At 41.7% G+C, this 23,541-nt stretch overlaps 1 protein-coding gene across 1 annotated transcript in view; it reads right to left on the minus strand.

The window, feature by feature from the left end:
• TMTC1 (transmembrane O-mannosyltransferase targeting cadherins 1) overlaps positions 1 to 23,541 on the minus strand; it is a 144,518-nt gene that overhangs the window by 75,090 nt on the left and 45,887 nt on the right. The window contains exons 6-7 of the mRNA XM_071769015.1: positions 11,025 to 11,106; positions 10,007 to 10,110 (exon numbers count right to left, since the gene is read on the minus strand). Coding sequence (XP_071625116.1) covers positions 10,007 to 10,110; positions 11,025 to 11,106 — 186 coding nt within the window. The remainder of the gene's footprint in view (positions 1 to 10,006; positions 10,111 to 11,024; positions 11,107 to 23,541) is intronic.

Below are 23,541 nucleotides of genomic sequence, written 5' to 3' on the forward strand. Positions count from 1 at the left end.
CTCATTTTTTAGTTTTCTCAATAGAGAGGAAACTAATAGGGAGCAGAAATGGGGACCATGCTGCCCTCTGGGAAGTATGCAGGGCTTCAAGAAGACTAAACAATATCATCATGACTGACCTGAAGAGAACTAGAAAAATAATAAAAAGGATATAAGAAAAAGTAAAACAAAACCAACACACCCTATCTGCCAGCCCCAACCTTTTGCTGTTTGGCACATACTTGCCCAAAGGTGCATCCCCCTCAAACCATATTTACAAAAGTTCAAGCATTTTGTATGTAAGAGGCTGAAGATTATTCTGGCAAACCAAAGTCAACCAAGCCCAATTTCAGCACCCCTAGTAAACCCTTCTCTGTTCACAAATGGAAAAAATCCACATATAAGACAGCAAATACTCAAAAAGAAATGAAATTATATTCTATCCTGCAGAGAATTTCCTCCATCTGAGCCTGCTTGGGCTGTTTTTCTCACACCCAGTTGCCATGGTACCTTACCAGGTTTATTAAAAAAGTGACAAAGGACCTCCAAGAGACGTACAGCCATGTAGACAAGAGGTTTGTTTCACTTGCCAGTTTGAAACATGCATAATGCAGCCCCTTGCAACAGCACTTACAAGGTTGCATCATATTTATGGCAGAAGGGGTAAGACACTGAAGCTAAATGTGACTCTAGGCAGGCAGGAATAGAAGTTCCCAGATGGGTCACAAGGACTAAGGAAAACACAACTAAGTTTTTGTTTAAACATTTTTAAATAACCACAGTCAGTTAGGATATCAGTTTCTGTTCTCATCCAAAAAGCAAACATCTCCAGCAGCACAGCAACCCAAAAGCTGGGAGGTTTACATAGCCAGAACAATGTTTCATTGTATACTATGGAAAAGGCACATTCTTGTTTTCCCATATATCCTTCTAAGCTCCCAGTACTGATGGAAAATGGAATATTCCCACATTTCTAAGGACTTCAGCCTTTTGGTACAATTCTCTTCCATCCCTCCATTTTCCTCCCCTTCCCCACTCTGATGTAGGGAAACAAGGTGAAAAATGAGAGAAAACCTATCTTCTCTCTTAACAGAGGCAGGGATTGAAAAGCCAGCTCTCAAAATCATAACCTAATTTTCCTCAAACCTTTCTCACAATTTTCACTGGTCACTGTTTCTAAAGAAACAAGTATGTCTTTTCTAGTCACCAAGCCAATCTTTCCTGGGGAAAAGGAAACACAGGGAAACACAGCAAAGCAAGATTTGGTGGAGCTTAATCATGCCAGTGTGCTCACTTGTGGCATTATGTGTGGCCTGGCCCCATCTCTGCTCAGCCAGAATACAAAACAGATTTCTGTACCAGCCTCAATATAACATCAATGCAGAAAATGTTACCAGCACTGATTTGCAGATAGTTACTAAAAAGCCAAACAGATAAATTTCTAGCTTTAACGTTTAAAAGAAAAAGCATGTCCATTTATGTCAATCTGAATAATGTCATGCTATGTAATTTGTTACAAGTGTGTATATTAGAGAGGATTTTCAGAAGCATTGAGTTTGTTTTGCATTTGATGCCTTAGGTGAGCCCAGTTTTTGGAGGGAGTGTCCTTTTTAAGGTCTGGCACATTAACATTTTCAATAGGCATCCACAGGATTCATGGCAGTTTGGATGCAAACATGAGGCACCCCAGAAACCCTCCCCTGTTTACTCAGACTGGGCTGCTGGGTAGGAAGGAATGAGGTGCCAGGAGAGATTTACATTAGATATCAGAAGAAACTTCTTCACTGAAAGGGTTATTAAACATTGGAATATCTGCCGAGGGTGATGGTTTAATCACCATCCCTGGAGGCTTTGAAAAGATGTATGGATGTGGTGCTTAGGAACATGGTTAGCACTGGACTTGGCAGAGTTAGGCTACTGGTTGGACTTCATAATCTTAAAGGTATTTTCCAACCAAAACGACTCTAGGATTCTATGACACTGGGGATCTTTGCAAATTGCAGCACTGCCTTTAAAGATGGACAAGTTGCTTTTCTGCGTCTTCTCTGATAAGGCAAGAGCTGATGAATCATTAGGCAGCACAGAATAAATAAAAACAGTCTGAAAACACATGACAAATTTGAGTCAGTTTAACAAATTGTAAGAAGAATTCAGGGTTGCCAGAGTAGTGTGTGTCAATGCATTTCTGCTGGAAGGTTAGGACCAACTGCATTTAAATATGAGCAGATATGCTCCAGGACATGCACTGACCAAGAGATGTTTGTAAACAAGTCTCTTTTCCCGTGCTTGTAGAGTTTCCATCTTCCCTGGGAGCCACACACCCAGCTCACTGCCAGAGGCAGGTCCCAGAGGAGATGGGCAATCTGTCTTCCATGACAGCAACAATTAGTGCCTTAAATGTATTCTGCCAACAGTGGTGAATGAGTTTAAAGCCTGTGACAGCTATTACTGCCTATGTACAGTCAAATGGGTCACCTCTTCAGACATCCTACCAGAGAACCCTTGAACACATCTCTCATTGTGAAGCCTAAAGGCTCTCAGTGAACATGCACATCCCAACAGCACACACGGAAACAAGATCCAGGAGGGCAGTGCCTGATTTTAGCAGGTGTTTCTAAGCTGCAAGAAAGCCTTCAGGCAAGCTCTGATTCAATTAAAAGTTTGGATGTGCTTTCAGCGTTGGTAACATGTCCTTGAACATGTTGGATGGCTGAATAAAATTAAACTTTACAAACTATCACCATTCTAGGTACTAGAAATGGAAAAAATAACAGGATGATAATAATAGTTACTGACTATTCAGTGCTGCTCTTTACTTAGGGTTCTCTAAAGCCCAAGCTATTCCTTTGCTTATGTGTGAGTCTCATAACACAGGGCTAATCAGGGAAAAAGCTAAATGCCAGGAGAAACTTCTGAAGTGCCTTCTCACCAAAGCTGACACTGCAAGGAAATAATATGCAAATTTTTGAAAGATTCAAAATATTCGTGGAATTGTACCAGGAGCTAATTAGATTTCAGTGGCCTACCTGCAAATGGCAACAAAAGTATTTTCTTCTAATTAGTTGACTAAGTGAATTACATTATGAATTAATGATCTACTCTCTATTGCTGTTCATGTCTGCTGGAATTTCAAAGGAGAAGAATCCTTGCCTGTGACATCCTGTGCTCTATCAGTTGATTCCAGGCAAGACAGAGTATTACTGGAGTAATACTGGTGTATTACTGGAGGCAGAAGTATTACGGGTAGTTAGAAGGATCTGTCTCTTAATTGGCAATCAGTTTTTTCCCCAGGGTGATTAACAGCATTTGCATTACAGCAGTGATTTTTGATTTTTTTTTTCCAAATTGAACATGGAAATCCAAGTTTCAGCACATAGCACATATTTCTTTTCACTTCTCAGCATCTCTGGCATGTTCAGAAAAACAGAGCTACTCCTGTAGGTAGCAGGTGTTGTCATGGCAATCCACTTTGTTTAGTTTTAAATTTTTTAAGTTTAAATCTGCTGTTGCCTGCTTTGTTTGAGATAAATACAGGATGAGTCATGTCTAGAACCTGTTGCAGAAAACAACTATCTGAGCTGGTTGCTTCTCCTGCAAAAATAAAAGCAAGGGGTGCTTCTTAAAGCCATAAACAATGCAACATAAAATACTTGAAGGATTGCCTGTTATCTTTCGCTGTAATAGACCAATGAGCTTGGAAAAGCTCTAGTCTCACCTCTGCCAAGCCCAGGCAAACAGACCACATTGGTACTGTGAAAACAGCTTTAAAAAAACCCCAGATTTATAGAAATTTATTAGGAGTTTCAATTGCTTTCTGATTTTGGAGCATGTTAAGCTTTTCCCAGGGACTGCAATTATAGCTTTTTTTTTTTATTCCCCCAGAACTGTGCTGCACAAGTGATCACAAAACTCATACCACACTCCACTGAGGCTGCATGGAAAAGTAGGGGCCAGTGACCCTATTCCTTCTAGGTGCACACAGTAATGAAACCTTCCACCCACCCAGTTGTGGGATAACTCATCACATTCCTGATGAACCACAAGGGGCCACCTTACTCCAAAGGCCCAGCAAGGTATGCACCCATAAGTGGAAGATGCTCCTGCATTCATCAGGAAGAACCTTCTGGTTCAGTAAGGGAAAGACAAAATACTCCTCTGGTTGGGGGTGGGGGGAAAAGGACCTATCTAGAAGAGAGATGGTAACAATGCACTTAACTGGTATTAGGGAAAAGAAGGGGGTGTACAAAGAAAGGGGCAATCTGAAACAGAAGTAGGAAGATAGTCATTGCCCTTTGAGACATCACAGACTTTGTTAATACTCTTCTGAGAAGAGCACTACCAGGGACTCAGGGAGGTTTCAGTTCAGTGTAAGGGTGAGAAGTTTCTAGTCTCTAGTACAGAAAAGAGCTTCCATTTTTATTAACAGCTGAACTTATTTCACCTCAAGGCTCTCTTCATCCTTTACAAAGCCCTAAATCCAAGTGTGTTTGATGAGCTGCTTCACAATAATGTCCTCCTAGGACATGTGGCTGTGGTTATAACCAGGTGGTGGTATTTAAGGATATTGTCTTAAAATTGTATGTACTTGCACTTCCCCTGGGGAGCTGCCAGTCCAGTCATACCTACCCACAGAAGTTTATTTTCTTGCTCTGTATATTGTCAGCCTAAACATTTTCTTTTCATAGCTTCAGAAGAAAAAAAAAAATCACACTATATCTATCCAGCACATTTGGTGATGGTGGGGTAAGACTACACAAACAAGCAACAGACAGACTAATTCCAATTTAACATCCATATCAGCCAGACAGAAAACACTTGTAACTGGAAAATGTGCCTGTGGATTCCCTCCCAGCAAAACTTGTGCATCTAGGGGAAAGGATCTTCTAGTCAGTAGAGGACAGGAGTAGGAAAGACAAAGATATGGATAAACAGACAGCTGCAGCTTGATGAATAGCAAGGTAACTCCTCTGGAAGCTGGGTTTGTGTGAACCAGGGGCAGAGGAGAAAAGGTAGACTAAGTTATCCTCTGTATCTTCACAGCCTGAAGAGCTTTGATCTGATGATTGGCACTCTCAGTTGTTTCAACTCTGTGCCTAAGAAACTGAAAAATACCAGATTCTTAAAGGGTAAAGACTTTCAAAGAGCCTGTGAATTCCCAGTGAAACATGAGCCTGCTGTCAGAATCTCAATGCTGGAGGATCCAGGATTGATCTTGTAGTGTTTTCCCTCTACAGCCCTGAGCAAGCCATGGGTGAGAACATTCTTCAAACACAGCCCTCAGCCACCAGCATCAGGCTCCAGAAGCCAAACAGCTGAAACCCACCAGCCACTGGTGAGCAAGTGCTTCAGGAGTGGCTCACAGAGGTGGCAGAGGATGGAGGGTCCTCTGGATAGCTGCAGAGACACTGGTGGCTGATCCTCAGGAAATGAAAACCAGAGCTCATAAACCCACTGTGATAATGTTTCTGGAAACATTGTACCCCAGAGCATTACCTACTCCATGCTGGTGAGAGCCAAGGGGATGTCCTGGGCACACTGCTTTGCCTCAAAGACTAGCCACAGTCTAGCCCTCCTGTGAGGAAGTATTTTGGAAAGCCAAATGCATTGCCTCTAAGAGTCACTGGCCTCTGCTTTGGCACACAGGCTTTTGGCAGGGAAGGCGTCTGCAACCTGTGCTTGCAGCAAGTGCCATGACCCATTAAAAGTGTCAATCAAGATGACTTCCAGAGCAGCACTACCTATCTGGGTCTGTTCATTAAACCAAGAGAAATTAACTGAAAGAGTTGGTGAAATCTTTCACGTAGCCCTGGGAAAACAGGTTCCTCTGGGAACCTGCCACTGAAGGATGGCTTTGGCTCTGTAGCACCATCTTCTACGTAAGCTTCCCCCTGATCCCCAGCTCCCTTGCAATACATTATACACTGATGTGTATACACTTATAATGTATAGACTGCATCCCTGGGCATGACAGCAACTCCTACCAACACTGTTGTTCTCCCTTTTATCTAGAAGTGAGCTCTGAATGCTGGATGCCTGCAGCCAGTACACATATGGCTGAAGTTCAGCATCATCTTTGGACACATGACAGAAACCACTGACAAAACAGGCAGAACTTTTCCACTCAGGAAGCATGTTCAAGCCTGGCTAATTAAGAACTGATATGTCACAGGGGTCCATTTTAATGTCAATTCCTAGTCTAAGGTCAGGGAAAATCCCATAACAGAGTAGTTGCTGCACTTTACTTCTATTACCTTGGCAGAACTGGCTGGCACAGGGACCCATTTCTTCAGCACAGGTCTGCTGTGTGCCTCTCAGTAGTTACAACTGGGATGATTAAATATGTTGCCCAGAAAAGACTCACAAATCTTTATGAAAAGGAGCCTGTGCCAGTTTTTAAGTATAAGCATTTTTTCAGCTTCTGTGGCACTGAATTCTCATTTACCTGATTGAAAGAGCAAAGAAATACGGAAAGCCAGCTTACAGAGAGAGCAGTTCAACGACAGGACAATGTTATCTCACGGCAGTCTTAATAGAAATGCATTAACTCTTTAATGCAGCAACACAAATAAGTCTGCTTCATGTCCAGAGTGATCAGCCAAATGATGCCCCAAGGCAAATGCCAAAAGAAATTAACATAGCTCCTGAAGATGTTTGTTAAAGAAACATTTTCTTAGTTTGAAATTACTGGTAGGTTTTAATGTGTTTCACACACCTTGTGACACACTGCACAATGGACTTTTTCCTTCTCTTACCACAGTGTTAGTAATACAATCTGTTTATTCAGAGGCCTTCTATTTCTTTCCCCTCCAGAATGGCAGAATAAAACAACATTGTGTAAAATGTCTGAAGCATGACAACGCACTGCTCACCGCCCTGCTAACACTCGAGCTGCACTCCAGTATGCTGTTTACCTAGAGCTGGGTGATGCTTGAAACCTTTCTAATTTCATTCTCTCTCAACTTTGATCTAATACAAGCAAGAATGTTGTAACAGATGTTTGAGATTGGGTTTTCTATAGCAGCAGGTTACCCATGGTAAATTTCGAGATGGCAAGTTGCAGTGTGTTCTTTCAGGTGGGTACATCCTTTCTGCAGCAATGTACACCAGCCTGCATGGACAGGATCTCATGGCAGATCTTATGAGTAGGATTCCCAAAACCTTCATATCTGCCTCTGCTGAGAAAGGGGGTAATGCACAGCTTTCATCTTCTCAGGTCACCCTTGCCCAGGCATCGCACTGAGGGAGCTTTCATTTACCTCAGTGGAAGTCTTAAGATATTTGGGAAAAATAGAAAATCCAGTACCTTTCAAGGACTGAAGTATTCATATTCTGACTTCCAAAGCGCTGTGATTTGCATCCCCATTCACTTGTCATTTTAACAACACTATTTTAGTGAACATACTGAACAGCTGATTTTTTAAAAAAGAAAGACTGAAAAACTGTTACTATTTCAGCATCTTTTATCTTCCAATGATTGAATGAGGCAATTTGCTGTTGACTTTAAGGTATACCTTTGTGTTGTCCAAGATTGGAGATAGGTTACACAGAACATACAGCCATGCTCTAAAGCCAAACTGGGACACACAAAAGGTCTGTCCAGACACATTCTAGTAGGGACCAAAAGTTAATGCCAAGAAAAGCAAGTAAGAACAGGATAAGAACATGATACTTTTTTCCAGTTTCTAGCTAGTATGATGTCCCCAGTTGGATTTGGTTTCTGCATATTTAGCAGCCTAGTGTTCTTTTTTTAACTTGGCAAATCTCTCTATGAGCCTGCATAAACTTTCAGCTCACCCACAGCATCCCACATCAAGGAGCTCCCCAGCTCAGTTACCCTTTGCAAGCCACCTCCTTGGCTTGTTTGGAACCTGTCTCTTCTTAGATTTGTTTAATACACCTTAATTTCTATATGCTCCCTTCCTTCACGCAATCTTTGCATGCATACACCACTCTCACACCCTTTGCCATCTAATTTACACTATAAGCATCATGAGACCTGACAAAATCTCACTTCACTACTCAGTACCTATTTACACCTTTACACATTACTCAATACTTACACAATACTCATACTTACAAACCTGTTGCTGGATGGCCTTTGGGTCAGTGTTGCAGCCTTGCCTCCAGTCATGTCTCTTGACTGGAACCTGGGCAGGATTCAGCAACAAGCCTGCTTCTCAGCTTTTGTTGTCAGAACCCTTGTTTGAACATCAGGCATGGGGGTTGGTGCTGGATCAGCAGTGAAGGACCCAACCAGCTAAACTTAACTCCACATATTAGAAAGCCACATAATGGCATCCAGGCTTGCTGAAGGGATGGGTTTTCTGGATGGAACACACAGGCTTCTGGGTAAATTGGCTAAAGTGGTGAGGCTTAAGATCAAGCTCAGCAGAAGTGGAAGAGCTGAACTAGCCACAGGGTTTTAGAATCCCCCCCAGAGCAATAATACTGGTTTTTACTGGCAAAAGTTTCCTTAATTAGGTTTGGGGCAGTCAGGTGCTGCTAGACTGCAAGAGAAGCCACGGCTGCTGCTGGGGCCAGGGAGGAGTTCAGCCAGCAGTGCTCTCACTCATCCTTCATAAAGCTGCTAATGAAATCCACAGTGCCGGTGGTAAAAATAGTCACTGTTTCATGCTCCAAGAATGACTTAGCTTTTGGGTTATAAAACCTTCCCCTGTCATTACAAGATGTAAAGAGACAAACACACAAAAGGCATTTGCAGCACAGAACACATAACTGGAGTCAGTTATGGGATCATTTATGACTTGATGATCCCCGATCTCAGCATAAGCAAACTGAGATGGGACAACAGTAAATCCTTCACACTGTGCTGCTGCACAGAGTCTGGTATTAATGACCCTGACAGAAATATTGTGAAGAGATCAGAGCTTTCCAAAGCTGACAACACGCTTCCTGGAAGCACTTTTAGCCTTGATAGTAATAGAAACTGTTGTCGCATTATCATAAAGGTCTCCCAAATGAGATCCAGTTCAATTCTGCAGCAGATGTCGAAAAAGGATTGCTTGGGTTTAACCTGTATCTCAGCTGCAATTATGCTGCTGGGATGAGAAGCCAGCAAGGCCAGAAAGTGATACAGAGGACTGTTGCTCTTTCATTGGAGCCATCAGGAAATTCCTCCAGAAGCCTCCAAAATGTCTTTTCCCAGTTCAGTAGCTAACCGCAGCAAACAGTTATGCACATAACCCTGTGTTAGGAAGAAATCAACATCCTACGACCTTCTTGGACGACTGGTCTGGTTAGGTCTGGTGGGAAGAGCTAAGTTGCTGCTGCTTTGTTAGTCAGACCCAGCAGAGCCAGAATAATGTAGTATCAGCCTACCTAATTGCATGTTGGGTCTCAGGCAAGAAAAAAAAAAGCATTCACGTATCTTTCAAAAAAAAAAAAAAAGCCAAAACAAACAAACAAACAAAAAAAAAACCACCTTACCTTATAAAATAAAAGAAATCTGTTAATACAAGCTTCAGGATCAGTGTTTTAATTAATCCACAGCAGCCCATCCTATACTCAGCCAGAGCTGTGCAGAGGTAGGTCAAGTACCCCGCACCACCAGGCTCCCACCTTCCACCTTCACTGATCAGCCACTGATATTCCACCAACAGGTATGGTCAACCCCCTTTTATACCAACTTCAGTTGAAGCCAAAGGAGAATGCTTGTGCTGATTACCTCAGGAGCAGCCAGTTTTATGGCTTAGGATTACACTTTGGTCATTGGGCTTTATGGCCCTGTGCTCAAGCAAATAAACTAATCTTTGGGCTTTGCATAAAAACTAGCCCAAATTTTTCAGTCAGAAAGCATCTGTAATATAACTCTACAGGACCCAGAGTGTGCTTTAGGGTTCAAATAATGCTGGTTGCTCTCTATTCTGGATAGAGCAATAAGGAGAAGTAATTAAGACAAAAAAACACAAGTCTTCCCATTCGCCATCTGTAAAACATTTTAGTGCAGGGAAAAAGTAATGTCAAGATTACAGTTTTGAAGACTTTTCTTTGATTAGTGACATGGTACCTTGTCAGTAAATATGGTGAGAATGAAGCTGGATTGTCTTGCTCTGAAAACATAGGCATCGATCCTCCCATTATCCAGAGGCGGAAATACAACACAATGATCACCTTCAAAGAAGAACACCTTGGTTAGCAATGCACTACTAAGAAGAGCTAAGGTCCCCAGCAAATATTTCACTGCAATAGCTCCCCATGCTCTGCTCTGTGCCTAGAAATGAGCTCAAACATTTATGCAAAATTGAATTCTGCCACCCTATGCAGGATGACAAATGTGCCAACCCTCAGCATAGACAACCCATTATGTGGTTGTGTCCTCTCCTTTTGCATGTGCGTTACTGACAGCAACCCCACTATCTCAGCTACCCATGACATGGGTAAACATGGCTGATGTCTTATAAGTTATTATCATTCACTCATGCTGGCACGGGTGTAAGGACATGCTCTGTTGGTGTTTCTCATGCTGTGTAATCCTAATCCCTGAAAGGACTTCTGCTGGCTGGCACTCCTCCACCTTTCCGGGAAACCACTTGTCAAGGGGCACACAAGGGAATTCAGCCTGTAGAGCAGCACAGGGCATTGCACATCCAGCACAGCCCTGCTGAGGGGCTTGTTTTCTCCTCTGCAAGATGTCAAGTCCTGCTTGGAACACACCAAGCAGACAGGTATTTGCAGGCAGAGCTTTTCCTGTGACTCCTGCTGAGCCCTGCACTACAACTAGCAGCATGCCACTGAACCCCAGCGCCAGAAAGTGTCCCTGTATTTAGGGCAGGAAATACTTGCAGAAAATTACATGGTTGTAAGGGTAACCACTATAAATCAAAGGAAAATCTGAACTGAAAACATAGCAGTTTTCTTGTCTCTGCTCAGATGAATTTTTCTAGACTATTTTCCAAGACTAACTTAGTATTAAGATCTACCATCTTAATCGTAAAAGACTCTTTTTGAGTCTTATGGATACTACCACACAATGTGCTTCCTCATCACATACACAGAAATAAGTGGTCAAGTCCATTTGTACTTACATAGCTTATCACCAAAGCAGCTCTCTTCAAAAAAGGCCTTGCAGTATACAAGAAATTCTGGTTGTTATTTGCAGTCAGGTAGCTGAAATATAAGGAAACAAATATTTGTTTAAGTACTTTGACACAATAAGTAATTTTTCAAACTGGAAAAACTGTACATTCTTTTAATCAGCCTAAATTAATCTGCAGTTATAATGACTGCACTGAGTTAATCACTATTAACTCTTCAAAGCTCTTTCCATCAGTTAAGTAAAAATGTTGAGACCATTTCAAACAATACACAGTATATTACATAGCAGTTACTCCATCAAAATCTGGTTTTGATTTGGTTTGAGTTTTTTAATCATCTATTAACTCCTTAACACTCAGAAACCCCCCACATGTCTCACCATGAGTGCTCCCAGAAGACTACACCAAGACCCAGTTCTAAAAGGTCACCCAAACACAGCAATTTAAATTTAAGTCATGATTAAAAGGCAAAAAACTCCTTGTTCCCAGCTCACTCCCCAGTCTCCAGAGAGGGAAATAACTCTGTAGCAGAAATGAACTTATTTTAGGCATTTTTTTAAAAGTGTATTCTGCAGGCTTAAGTTTAATTACAATAATGCTGATAAGGTGTTATGATAATTAATTGCACAGAGACAAACACACAGGTGGCTTATTGTAGGAGCATTCATAAAAACCATCCTGTTTCTCAAGGAGTAAAATTAAAGAGTATCTGGAGCCAAAGCTATATATTTATTTTAATATAGGGTGGAAGCACTTGCCAGATTCTAAGGAGCTTTCTTAATTTAACAAACAGTGCCATACCTATGACATTAATTCAATGATAATTTAATTTCTATTGAACCTTACAGAGGCTTCGTCATTGCAATAAAGCAATGAGAAACAAAGAGAAACACAAAAGAGTCAACAGGGATATTTTAAGCATAAGGGAGTTAGCAAACTATTGGAGAAATGACAAATAATTTTAAGAAGTTATAAATATCAAGTAAACAAAATAAATTCAGAGGAAAAACATTTGCAGGTCCTCTGTGTAACATACAATCAGTATTGGGATACTCAGTTTAATGATTTACAAAAACTGTAGAATGAATTACAACACCTGCACTTAAAATAGCTTTCCAAGCATGAAAGCATCATGGGTTTCTTCCGTCTAGGATATAAACATCTAGCATATAAAATGCATCTTATTTCCTCTCCAAATTCTTCAACATGGTCTATCATCTCATTGCTTCTCCCGTTCAAATCTTTGAAAGAAAGAAGATTGCAGCACTTCTTAATGCTGCCAAGAGTCTTTAATATCTGGGATTTTGTTCAAATTTTCCATAGTAGGAAGTTTGCAAGCACGGTCACCATGGCAAGACGGAGAAAAGATTACACTGCAGACAAAAGCAATGGGGCAAAGCCAGCAAGAAACAGAGGCTGCATTTAACAATAAGTACATCTGGGTGCTCTCTATAAAAGAACTGCTCTCCAGAAAACTCTCCTTAAGTGCCATGCCTAAAACTTGGGAACCAGACCATACACGGTAAAGCAAGTCAGATGGCACTCAGTTTTTGGTGTCTACTTATTTACAAATGCTGACATTTAAGCACTGATCCTGACTTAAACGCCAGATTAGTTTGCAAGGGCTGAACTCTGCAAAGTAGTTTTTTTGAGCTCCCATTGATTTTAATCAGGCTCCAGCAAGTACAAGTGAGATGAAACTAAGCCCTCAGCTTTCTCACTCCATGAAAGGTCACGCTGGCCTTCAAGTGTTCACCATGGCCTTGCTCCAAAGCCCACTGGAGCCAAAGGGAAAGACTCTCAGTGACTTTAATAGCATTTGGATCAAACCCTGATCTTTTGTTCCCTACTGGAACCTTTTATGAAACTCAACCCCCTCACAATTTGCAGCGGGAGCAGAAGTGTTGGGTTGCATTTTGTTTATATTTTTATGGATGAAGGGAGGAGGGCCCTCTATTAATCACACTGCCTTACTCTTTTCAAGAACCTGTTTTCACTTGCCTGTAGTTTTAATTTAACTGCAACACTTTGGGCAGAAATTTTCCATTACAAATATTTGCTTTAGGTGGAATTATTGTGGGAAAAGATCAAGCAGAACAGTTCAGCTTTTTCTCCAAGACTTCAGCTAGAGATAAGGAGCACTTTTTATCAGTGTCAAGAAGTCTGCCAACTTCGTATCTGAGAAACTGCATCACCTCAACAGCAGTGACCTAAAACTCATGAGGTGGCTGGCATCTCCAGACCATGTGGTTGCCACCCTTCAGATCAGCCACCCACCAGGGGCAGCATCTCTGGGGACATAGGGGCACTCAGACCCTGTTGCTTTGTCATGCTCAGAGGGAACCTGGCTTCTCATGGATCAAGTTTGCATGGAAGATATTCCAGCTGGAAGATCTGCTAAGGACAGCAGGCTGGTTTTGAAGGCAGTCCCTTCAGCAAGAAGGGTAAAACTTCACTTTAGGCTGCTGAGGCTCTGAAAGGTGCAGCTGTGCCTTGGGACCATAGAAAACTGGGCGCTGATCTGGGTCTAAACAGCATCCCCAGAGGAACCCATGCCATCACCAGCTCTCTGCTCCCTCTCAAGCCTGGCCTGAGGAGAAAATTAAAGCCAGAAAATGAATGTAAATGGAAGGCAGTATTTGCTCCTTCATCCTTGGCAGTATAGTACAGGAACACTTACTCTTTCAACATCTTGATTTTGACTTTGCCTCCCTATTATTAACTAAAATTCTACCACTTCTCACACTTTCCTTGCAGCAAGGGTAACACCATGCACGCCACCACAGTTTCAAGGGATGAGTTTATCCACAAGTCAAAGCTAATTTGAAGGGCCCCACCAAGTTGCAGGGTAGGCTGCAGTTGCCCTACTGCAAAGCAGACCTTTTGAAAATATTTCAGAAAATCCTGACAGGTCCATCAGTTTATGCTGTGGAGCAATAATCAGCAAGCAAGAAGGAACCAGAATGAAAGCAACGAGTAACTTGGAATGGATGAAGAAAGAAAGTTTGGAGAGCCCTGAGCTCTCTAATCCTTCCTCCAAATGCATTTGCTACTTTACAGCTTCAGTTAAGAAAAGTTTCTTCCTGTGACAGTTAAATTAATAAGCAAAACTCTTCCACTTTGAGAAAGCTGCTGTCTTGAAGTCTACCTGGAAACCATGCAAAATGATGTGGTTCATTATTTGCTAATCCAGATGTCTGCCCATCAGATCAACCTAAAGGAGTGGCAGAAGCGTACGGTTTATGCTCAGCACAGCAAAAGTTTACAAGAACCATGTGGTTTTCAAGGGGAGGCTACTACTTGTAAGGTAACTAGGAAAACATCCTGCTGCTGGTGCAGGCAAAAAACAATATGCAGTTTATGTATTAAAATCCAGTGAACAGCAAATGGGACACAGATGAGGAAGCTTGCTAAATGCCAGCGACACAGAGACATAGCATTTTACATATAAAATTGCAGTTCACAAAACCATCAGAAGTTATGCTGAACTTTGCTCAGGCAGCCTTAAGATCAGCCAAAGCTCTTTATTTTGTTTTTAGCTAAGACAATCAAAGAAATCACTATTACAACACTTTAACTGTTTTATACCTATTCTAAACAGCCCCTTTGCATCGTCTGATTCCCATGCATTTGCCAGCCACACCAGGCTGCCAAGCATCCTACTGATCATGGGAACCACTCCCCACTGCCTGCTCCACCCCGACCAGCACAGAGTGGCTCCCAGTGCCAAAACACACACACGGTCTGTCCCACATGAGAGCAGGCATAGGGCACATGTAGGAAAACCATATTGATGGTAGCTCCGTACAGCTCTGGAGCAGGAGAATATTTCAAGGCAGGGGTCTCACAGCTTTTTATGATGAAAAGATAAAAATTAGAGGAGGCAATCCGGATTGTCAGATTTGCTAAACGAGTGTGAAAAGAGCCCATTTGGGCAGCGGTTCCACCTCTGCTTTGTGCCAGCTTTCCCACAAAGCAAACCAGCATGTAATTGCCTACTTGCTATCTTTTAAAAGCCTTTCAGGAATATTCCCTGAAGCAACCAGAATCGCAACAAACAATAAATCCAAGAAATGCTTAATAATGCAGGGACTTCTCTCTCACAGTTCAAGCAGAGGCCAAGACAGATACTTGGCAGCTCTGGCTTCCTGAAAAGCTCGGCTCATCCTGAAATCAATTACATCATCAGGGCACTCGGAGATTTTTATAATTGAAGACAGCAGGGTAGGTGGCCTAGTAAAACTCAATACCACACAGTTTACAGGAATGTAAACTTTGCTGGTACCAGATGGACTCTGTGTTAATCAAAACAAACTTCTCCAAGAAGCAGACTGCTTTTTTAATCCCCCTGTACTGTTGGAGGAATCCAGAGTTTACAGAAAGGAGCAGGGCAGCTCCTCAGCTGCCATCCATTGCCACGGCTGTGTGAATGATCACAAACCAGTGTCAGCAACATATTTATCCCAGGCTGCTGCTGACTCAGCTTTGGTATAAAACCTTAACTAGCTCTTGCGTTCTCTTTGAAGGTTTTCTCAAAGGAAGAGAACAAACAGTTAAGATGTATGATGGATGCTCCCCATAGGGGACATCTAAAAGACCAAGATAAGTACACAGTAAAACAAGCTTTGGTATTTGGAGAGCTTGTTTTGGCCAGGTACCTCCACTGTGAGAAGATCATCACTCCCATTTATATTCTTCTCAGGAAACACAGCCAACTCCCAGCAACAGCAAGTGTTTCGAACTAGCACTTTCAAACCCCCTATTAGAGGAAGGCATTGGAAGGAGGAGTATAAAAACAAGGCTGTTAACTTATTCTTAGTTTTCAGTACCAGTAAGAAACCTCTAATCAAGACATTTTAAATCTTAGAAGGGGGTATTTTAAGTGAATGTCAGAACTTTATGTCACTGGTAGATGCAAGCCTAATTCCAAGACAGTTTGACAGACTCCTGTGCTGAGAGTGTACAAGTTTTACAGGAGCAATATTTTGGCTATAGAGACCACCTTACCTTTCTACTTAAAGATGACTTCTTTATAATCTGTCCAGCAAGCTACATCTTATTATTGGAGAAGTATCTGTTCAGCCTAGTTCAGTCTATATCTCTCCTTGAGGATAACCATCAAAGGGCAAGTGTATGTGATATCCCAGGGAGAAAACAGGAATAAAAAATCATTGTGGAGAAAAAAAAAGAATTAAAAAAAAACAAAAAAACAAAAAAAAAAAACCACCACCAAAAAACCCCACACCAATATATTCCAGACACATCTGGATTTTAACTTGCTTAAAATACCTGATGCAGGGAAATAAAATACCAGTGAGTGCTATAGGTTTTGCAAGGGAGAAGGAAGAAAAGCCCTCCTGCTTCTCTTCTTTATGAATAGTATTGCCATTCCCTGCAGTGTATGTGTGGCATCCTTGCTCCTTATCTCTCCAGAGAACCCTAAAGCCCAGCCACCACTACCCACACAGACCCAGATGCATAAACACACATAAACAGGAGCTTTATCGACTCTTCAGGGAGTCGTGGAGAAATTTTATGGAAGTCACTACTGTTTTAACTCATTTGCACTGATAATGGCACGTATTCTTCATGCACATTTTCAGTTGTGACCACATTTGGAGTTCTTGCTGTTTATTGGATTTTCAGGGAGAGCAGAACAGGGGGTAACTGCATTGGCACACATAGCAGAGAACAAGATCCCACTCAGGTTTCTTTCCTTATTCTTCTAGGCAGTATATACCTCATCCTGTGTGGGATGAAAGTAGAGGAAGAAAACCAGGAGGAAGAGGGCAAGGAGGAGAGAGAGGCACAGTAAGGGACCAGAAACAGAAAGAGAAGAAAGGAAAGTAGCAAAATGCACTTAACAGATCAAAGATGTGATGAAGAAGATGAAAAAGGGCTTCCTTTCATACCAGACATTCCATCAACAGACAAGGAGACAAGGTGGAACAGGGCTAATAGAAAAAAATAAGACCCTATCAAAGCACGGCCACCTTCCATCAGATCTCAGGAAATCAAAGCCCCATGCCTGCAGTTTTAGGTTCCATCAATTTCAGCCATTTTGTTTCTTCTGCATCACACACACCTGAGAAATCCACCATTAAGCTCTATATTCCCCTTCCCTAGGCCACTGAAGGGCTGGTACAGAGGTTTTTCAAGCAACTGTACCAAAAGCAGCACTGATACCATCTTTGGCTGCTCCAAACATTGAGCTACAAACCGCTCTTTTTAGCTGCTTCTTCTTTGACAAGCTTTACTCATTCAGACCGAAAGTTTTCCCTTCCAGGAGTGTGTGTCAAGCTGAAATAGTTTTCTTCTTTGAAAGTATCAGGTAAAGCAGTTAGGCTGTTCCTGAAAAACCAATTAGAGAGATGCACCCATATCAACAGGGTCATTCAGCCACTTTATTGGGAAAACTTCAGTGGTGCTGTGCTTTGGATCTGGGATTTGAAATGTAGCAGAGAGGCTGCAGAGATGCTCCTGTTACATTCAGTGACAGCTCACTCTGCTTCTGGGCATGCGACAAGCCACTGGGGAAAAATCTCCATTTGCAACACTCACTGTAGAGATTTGTATCAATTCCCCAGGGTCTCCAACTCTACCAAACACCATCTAGCAAGAGCCTGAAGAAAAAGCATCAGATTCGCCTTGCACTGCTCCTGCAAAGCCACTGAGAGAGGAGACTCTCTCCTGCAATGCCTGCATCCAACCTGGAGGAGAGCATTTGCTTGGCCTGCAGAGGGCTGAAAATCCGTGGCTGAAGGAGATGCTATCTGAGTATATATTACAGTGAAGAGAGGGGATAAAAAAGAAAGAAGGGAAGGCAGGCTGGATGAGCAAAGGAACTGCAGCAAAGAGGAGCCAGGACTGGAGAAAAAGGAAGAGAAAGTTGGAGATACAGTGAGATATTCAGACCTCTGCTGCTGTCAGAGATCCAGTGGCAGCATCCAAGAAATCTGCTGCCACTGGAGCGCCATTCCCTCCCAGTGAGCACTCAGGATCTGGGCTGTGTCTCCAGGGCAGGACAGAAGAGCCTGCCTGGGCTCAAGAAAGCAGCTGGGCTGCTGACAACACGATCTAGCACAAAGAGATGGACCCAAAACCACAGAGGACAAGTAGGACTCCACAGACTGACTGCTGCCCTGGTTTCTTTGCACAGACAAGGGCCGGCAGCCCTTGGGTTGAGTCCTCTCCAAAATGTGTCCCAGCAGCCATGGGCCACGTAGATGTCATGGGCCAAGGGGCTGCTCACAGGCCCAGCATGCAGGGGCAGGGAGAGTGTGGTCTGTGAGGTATCTAAAACACACTCCATAATCACACACAGAAAAAAAAACAAAAAAAACCCAAACAAACAAGAAACCCCCTCACTTACTCACAAACTTTTCTGTGAAGAGGGGAGGAGGTTGATCCTCCACTCAGGCACAAGGCTCTGGGAGTGGGAAGTAATGAGGTGTTTCCCTGGGAATCAACTGTCCTAGTAAAAATTTACTAACAAACCATAAAGGATGCAGAGGCCTGCTGCATTGCTTTGATACTCCCCATAAAGGTTTTCATGCCAGTAAACACAAACTGGTCCAAGTAGTCTGTTAATTTACAGAATGAACCATGGTGACTTTAAAATTACATGCAGAGAATTAGAGAGTTAAGGCTACAGGTTTTTTGCTCTTGTCTTTGTCCACGATCCCAGTAAGTAAACTTAAAAAAGAAAAGAGAAACTTAAGAGTTTACAAAAGGACAGAAGAAGAGGAATAAATCCTTTCTACCGGTATAACATGGCAAAGAAAAATGACAGAAATCTGCGTCCGATGAGCATCCTGCAGTCAGCACAGGAGAAGAAAAATAACACACCACAAAGCAGGAAATAATACATACCACTGCTAGCTACAGCAGACCATTCTGCATTCAAATACAGCACAAAATGATGAAGTAAGGAATGGAAAAAAAGAAGAAAACAACAGGAAGAACTGGACAAAACAAAAGTCATCATATTCAGGCAGCCTACCTACTTGTCATGAACAAAACACATGGCAGCGTGCAAAGGTTTTGTTCAGATTTGGTTTTCTCTTGCGGGGAAAAATGTGACCTTGGTAGGCAGAGCCTTTTTGTCTTTCTTTGACAAGTGTTCACACTTAGTTTTTAAGTTTATAAAAGTAAAATAATACCTAATACATACTAAGTACACAGAGTCATAAATGCAAACAGCATCCTTTGTCCGGTGGGAGTTGGCACCTTGGTATCTTACAAAACTTGATATACCACAGCCATATGTTTTATACCCTCTACTTTTCTATTGCAGATTATCTTCTCCAGAAAACACAGTGAGGAGCACAGTCTGGCTGTGAAGGCCAGAAGGTACCCAGCCTCGAGGTGGGGATGGATACACTCACCCCACCAGGCAACACTCAAAGAAACACAGCAAAGAACTCTCCTGGAGAACAGGCCCATCACCTCCCCCCTCCTCCATGCATCAGCCTGAGAGAAACTGATGGGCACTGATGCAAACCCACAGGGTAGGTAAGGGTCTAGAGAGTCCCAATCACAGCTCCTGAAAACAACTTTTTAAGCAATGTAAGTAACTTACTTGTACAGAATTTGACTTGAGGAGGGAGAGGAATAAAGCAAATTTCTACAGCTCAGCCCACTCTCAATCAGGTAAAATGCTCTCAGTTTGTGTGCTTTTATGTCTTTCACATCTGCTGAACCAAATTCTTGTTTTAAAGTCATCATTTGGGGTCAGCCCAAAAAGAAACTTTTTGAAATGTTTGGAGAGACACATGATGTTCTAGCTATGAGCATTTCTGGTAAATAAGTGAAAGTGGTAAGTGAAAGCCTGGTTTCAGAAGGAGACGTGGGCACAATTTGCAAACACATGCGGGGAGAAAATAAGCACCCATAGACCCCTGTAAATATGAAGAGTATTGCCTTATTGCAAAATCTATTTGTTTTGATCTTTCTTTTAATTCCACCATCATTTACTTGTAATCTGAAACTACTTGTCAAATCCATTTTAAGCCCACATTTTTCACTTAATTGGAGAGGGCAGAAAAATCACACATCTGAAGTTTGAATCCTTAACTTTGAGACAAGAAGATGAAAAGAAAAGCAATTATCACACCACTATGATGAGACAGGGGGACTGCAGCCCTTCAGGACACTAAAGCAGAACATATATGGCCATATATCACCAGCCTTAATGCCCAAGAAACAACTTATGGGCATTAAGAAAGACACAAGTGTTTAATAAGAAAATAAGTGAAAACATGTGATAGGCAAAATTCAGGGGACACATTCATGCACCTGATAATCTTCCCTCCTGCACATCCCCTGGCTGCCTCTGCCCTAGAAGAGTGAGGGCTGAGGCTGGGCTGAGGGACCATATTAGCACAGACTGTGTGGGAATGAGCAAGGAGAGAGCAAGAGCTGGCGTGGAAGGAACTTCAGCAATAGCAACAGTTTGCTTTTAAGATGTGTTAATGAAGATGGAGAAGCTTGCATGGATTCTCCTGAAGTTGCCCTCTGAATTAAAAGCAAAAACTAAATTACACTGAGAACCTTCCCAAATTCATATGATGAAAAGGAAAGGAACCACCCCTGTTTGGACCCAGACTTTGTCAAGTCACCAGCAGCACAGACACTAAATTCAGCTGTATTTAAATGGAAGCCTGGACTGTTTTCCACATATTTCTCCTTCAAAACTAAACCCATGCATCAGCTACTTAAAAAACAGTTTACTGGAGGTCAGTGCTAAATACTTCAGGAGTAAAGTATTTCCTTTCCAGAAAATTCTTAATCTGGCGTTTGATCTAGCATGTCCCTCTGCTTTTGTCAGATTAAATAAAGCAATCCGTAAATATGTCACAACCATCTCTAAATATAAAATAAATAGTAAAAAAAGTAGTCTGCTCTTCTTCACTCTTTTCTTGTTAGGAAATCGTCTGTTATTTTTAACATCCTCAAAAATAGCTTGTTCTTTTTAAATATGAATGACATGGGTCTGTTAGCAATATAGCAAAGAAGCCAAATCACATTCTTGAGCGTTGGTATCCTTTCAGAGAAACTTTCTGATGTTTGCAATCAAATGCAGCTCAATGCCAAAGTTATACTGCAACACTGAAAGAATTTGAAAGAAAACAATTCAAAAACTGGCAGCAAATTACTTCTTTTGTCAGCAGCCCTGTAAGTAAATTGTGCCTGTGCTATTACTGTTGGCATGAAATACAAAACACCATACTTCCAACAACTTTTATCTCTGTCACTTTTCTACTCAATCATCTACACACAAATCCTTAAATTCTTCACATTAAAAATGGACCGGTTCTTTTATCACAGGCTCTCATGATTCATTTATGATAGGATTCATCTGTGAGAAATAAAAATTAAAATCTGCACTAGCCAGTAAAGATTAGTGGCTTGCTTAAAATGGATTTCTTCTGTAAAGCTATTCTTTATATCTCATCTAAACAGATAATAAATGGTAAAAGCCAAAAGCACATCAATAAAAGAATATTTCTGAAACTTGGCAGAATTAGAAAAAATAATTACAGTTTATCCTATTTTGACCACAATTCAGTCTCATCTCTTGCCAGAAAAATAGAACTGCAAATATTCCAGTCTTCTTTAGGTCACTAAGATAGTCACTTTGAACTGCACTGGCAATGTCCAAAAATAAGCAGTAGCAAGAAAACAACATAATTTTCTAGTCTCCATCTCCACAGAAGTGGGCTTAGATTTTGATATTTAAAAGCCTGGCAAGCATGAAAGATCCTGCACAGTTGCTCCCAAGAAAGATTATAGGATGTTGCACTTAGCCAAAAATACAAGCAGCTTCTGCCTTGGGGATTTTGCAGCAGCCTGTAATGCACTCCCAACCACCTCCAACTTGTACAGGATGGGGCTGGAGCTGACACCCAGTAGTGCTCAGATGCTTTCATGCAAGGACACCCAAACCTTCCGACCTAACTGACTGCCTCTTTTCCCCAGACACCCTGCACTAAAAGGCACAGCACCCATATGGCTTGAGGCAAACCCATAAAGAGGCATTCCAAGTCTTGGTATAGCAAAATTTGCATCATCACCCTCCAGAGTAGCTGTGATCTGGGTCGTTCTGGTAGACCACAGCCAAGATCATTTTAGCAAAGTCATCCCATAACAAATATCCCTTTTGCAGCCCCATCATGCAATGTCCCTCTGCTCTACCAAAGGGACACCCATTCTGGCACCATGTGGGACATCCTCCAGCATCACACCCTTCCCACAAGCCAGACAAAAGGAGGCTGTGAGCAGAGAGGCCCTGGTGAGCAAGGAGAAGGAGCCACACATCATGAGAAAGGTTCTAGGTCCCTCAAGAGATACTCCTATGGTCAGTGCTTGTCTGTACTCCAGAAAGTGATGAGATTGGGTCAAAAATTATGTTCAGACAAGAAGACACAGGTGAGGGCAGAGACAAAAAGTGAGAAGGAGTATTTGAGCTACCACAAACACATCAGCTCATCCTTAAGGGTCCATGGTAGCTCTTGCAGAACCACTGCTGCATGAGGGCATGGACACAGACAAGACCAGAAGTGTCACCACAGAGGAAGAGTGGCACAGCCACTGCTTCATGGTGTGGCAGCAGCTAAGGCAGGACAACCAATACCCCCAGACACACTTTGGGACCCAGGACAAGCAATGCTGCAGCACAAGCAATTTAGAGACTCTTGGATAAATTTGCTCATAGGAAACAGATATTTTCATCAAACTAACTAATTATTTTTCTTTCCTTGTTCCCTTTTAATATTTACACTGCATGTGTTTGATCCAATTATTAAACACTATAAGTAGGTCCTTGTTGAATAATTAAGAAAAAAGTATGAGCCAGCATGGATAATACTGCTAACCAAGACTTAAAGCAGAGAGCTGAGGTTGTTTCTGTGTTTCAGTTATTGATTAAATGTAATATCTATACAGCAGCAATCAGAATTGCTATTCCACAGACATTCCCAAAGAAATAGACTTGTTCCAAATGCCAATCATATACACTCTTGTGGTTAAAATGCAATTAAAGAAGTAAAGCATCCAATATACCCACAAGCTAAACAAAAAACAAATCACATGATCTGTGCAGCAAAAACAAAGGCAAGATTTTTAAAACATAATTCAAAAATAAAAAGTGTCAATACAGGCTGTTGTCAGTAATCCATTATGAAAACTTTCAAATTACATGTATATGAACTGTTTATACACAGAGAAAAGGGTCTTTTACTGAAATATGTCTCAAAAGGAAATATCTTGTGAAATAGTAATGCTTTTCTTATTCCAGAAGACTTTCTCTTTTTTTTTTTTTTTTGTTTTTTTTAAGGCCCCCTGGTCTTACTTTTAAACTTCTTTAAGCAGTAAAATGGATGGGAAGAAAAACATTCTTGAATTAACTATATAAACTCCTGCAGAGCCTGAGAAAATAAGGTTATTCTGAAAGTAAGAACGATACCAAACAGATGTCCTGATTTAGTGGTGTCTTGGATCGATCACC

The sequence above is a fragment of the Heliangelus exortis genome, chromosome 1 (assembly GCF_036169615.1).
Source record: "Heliangelus exortis chromosome 1, bHelExo1.hap1, whole genome shotgun sequence".
NCBI lineage: Eukaryota > Metazoa > Chordata > Aves > Apodiformes > Trochilidae > Heliangelus > Heliangelus exortis.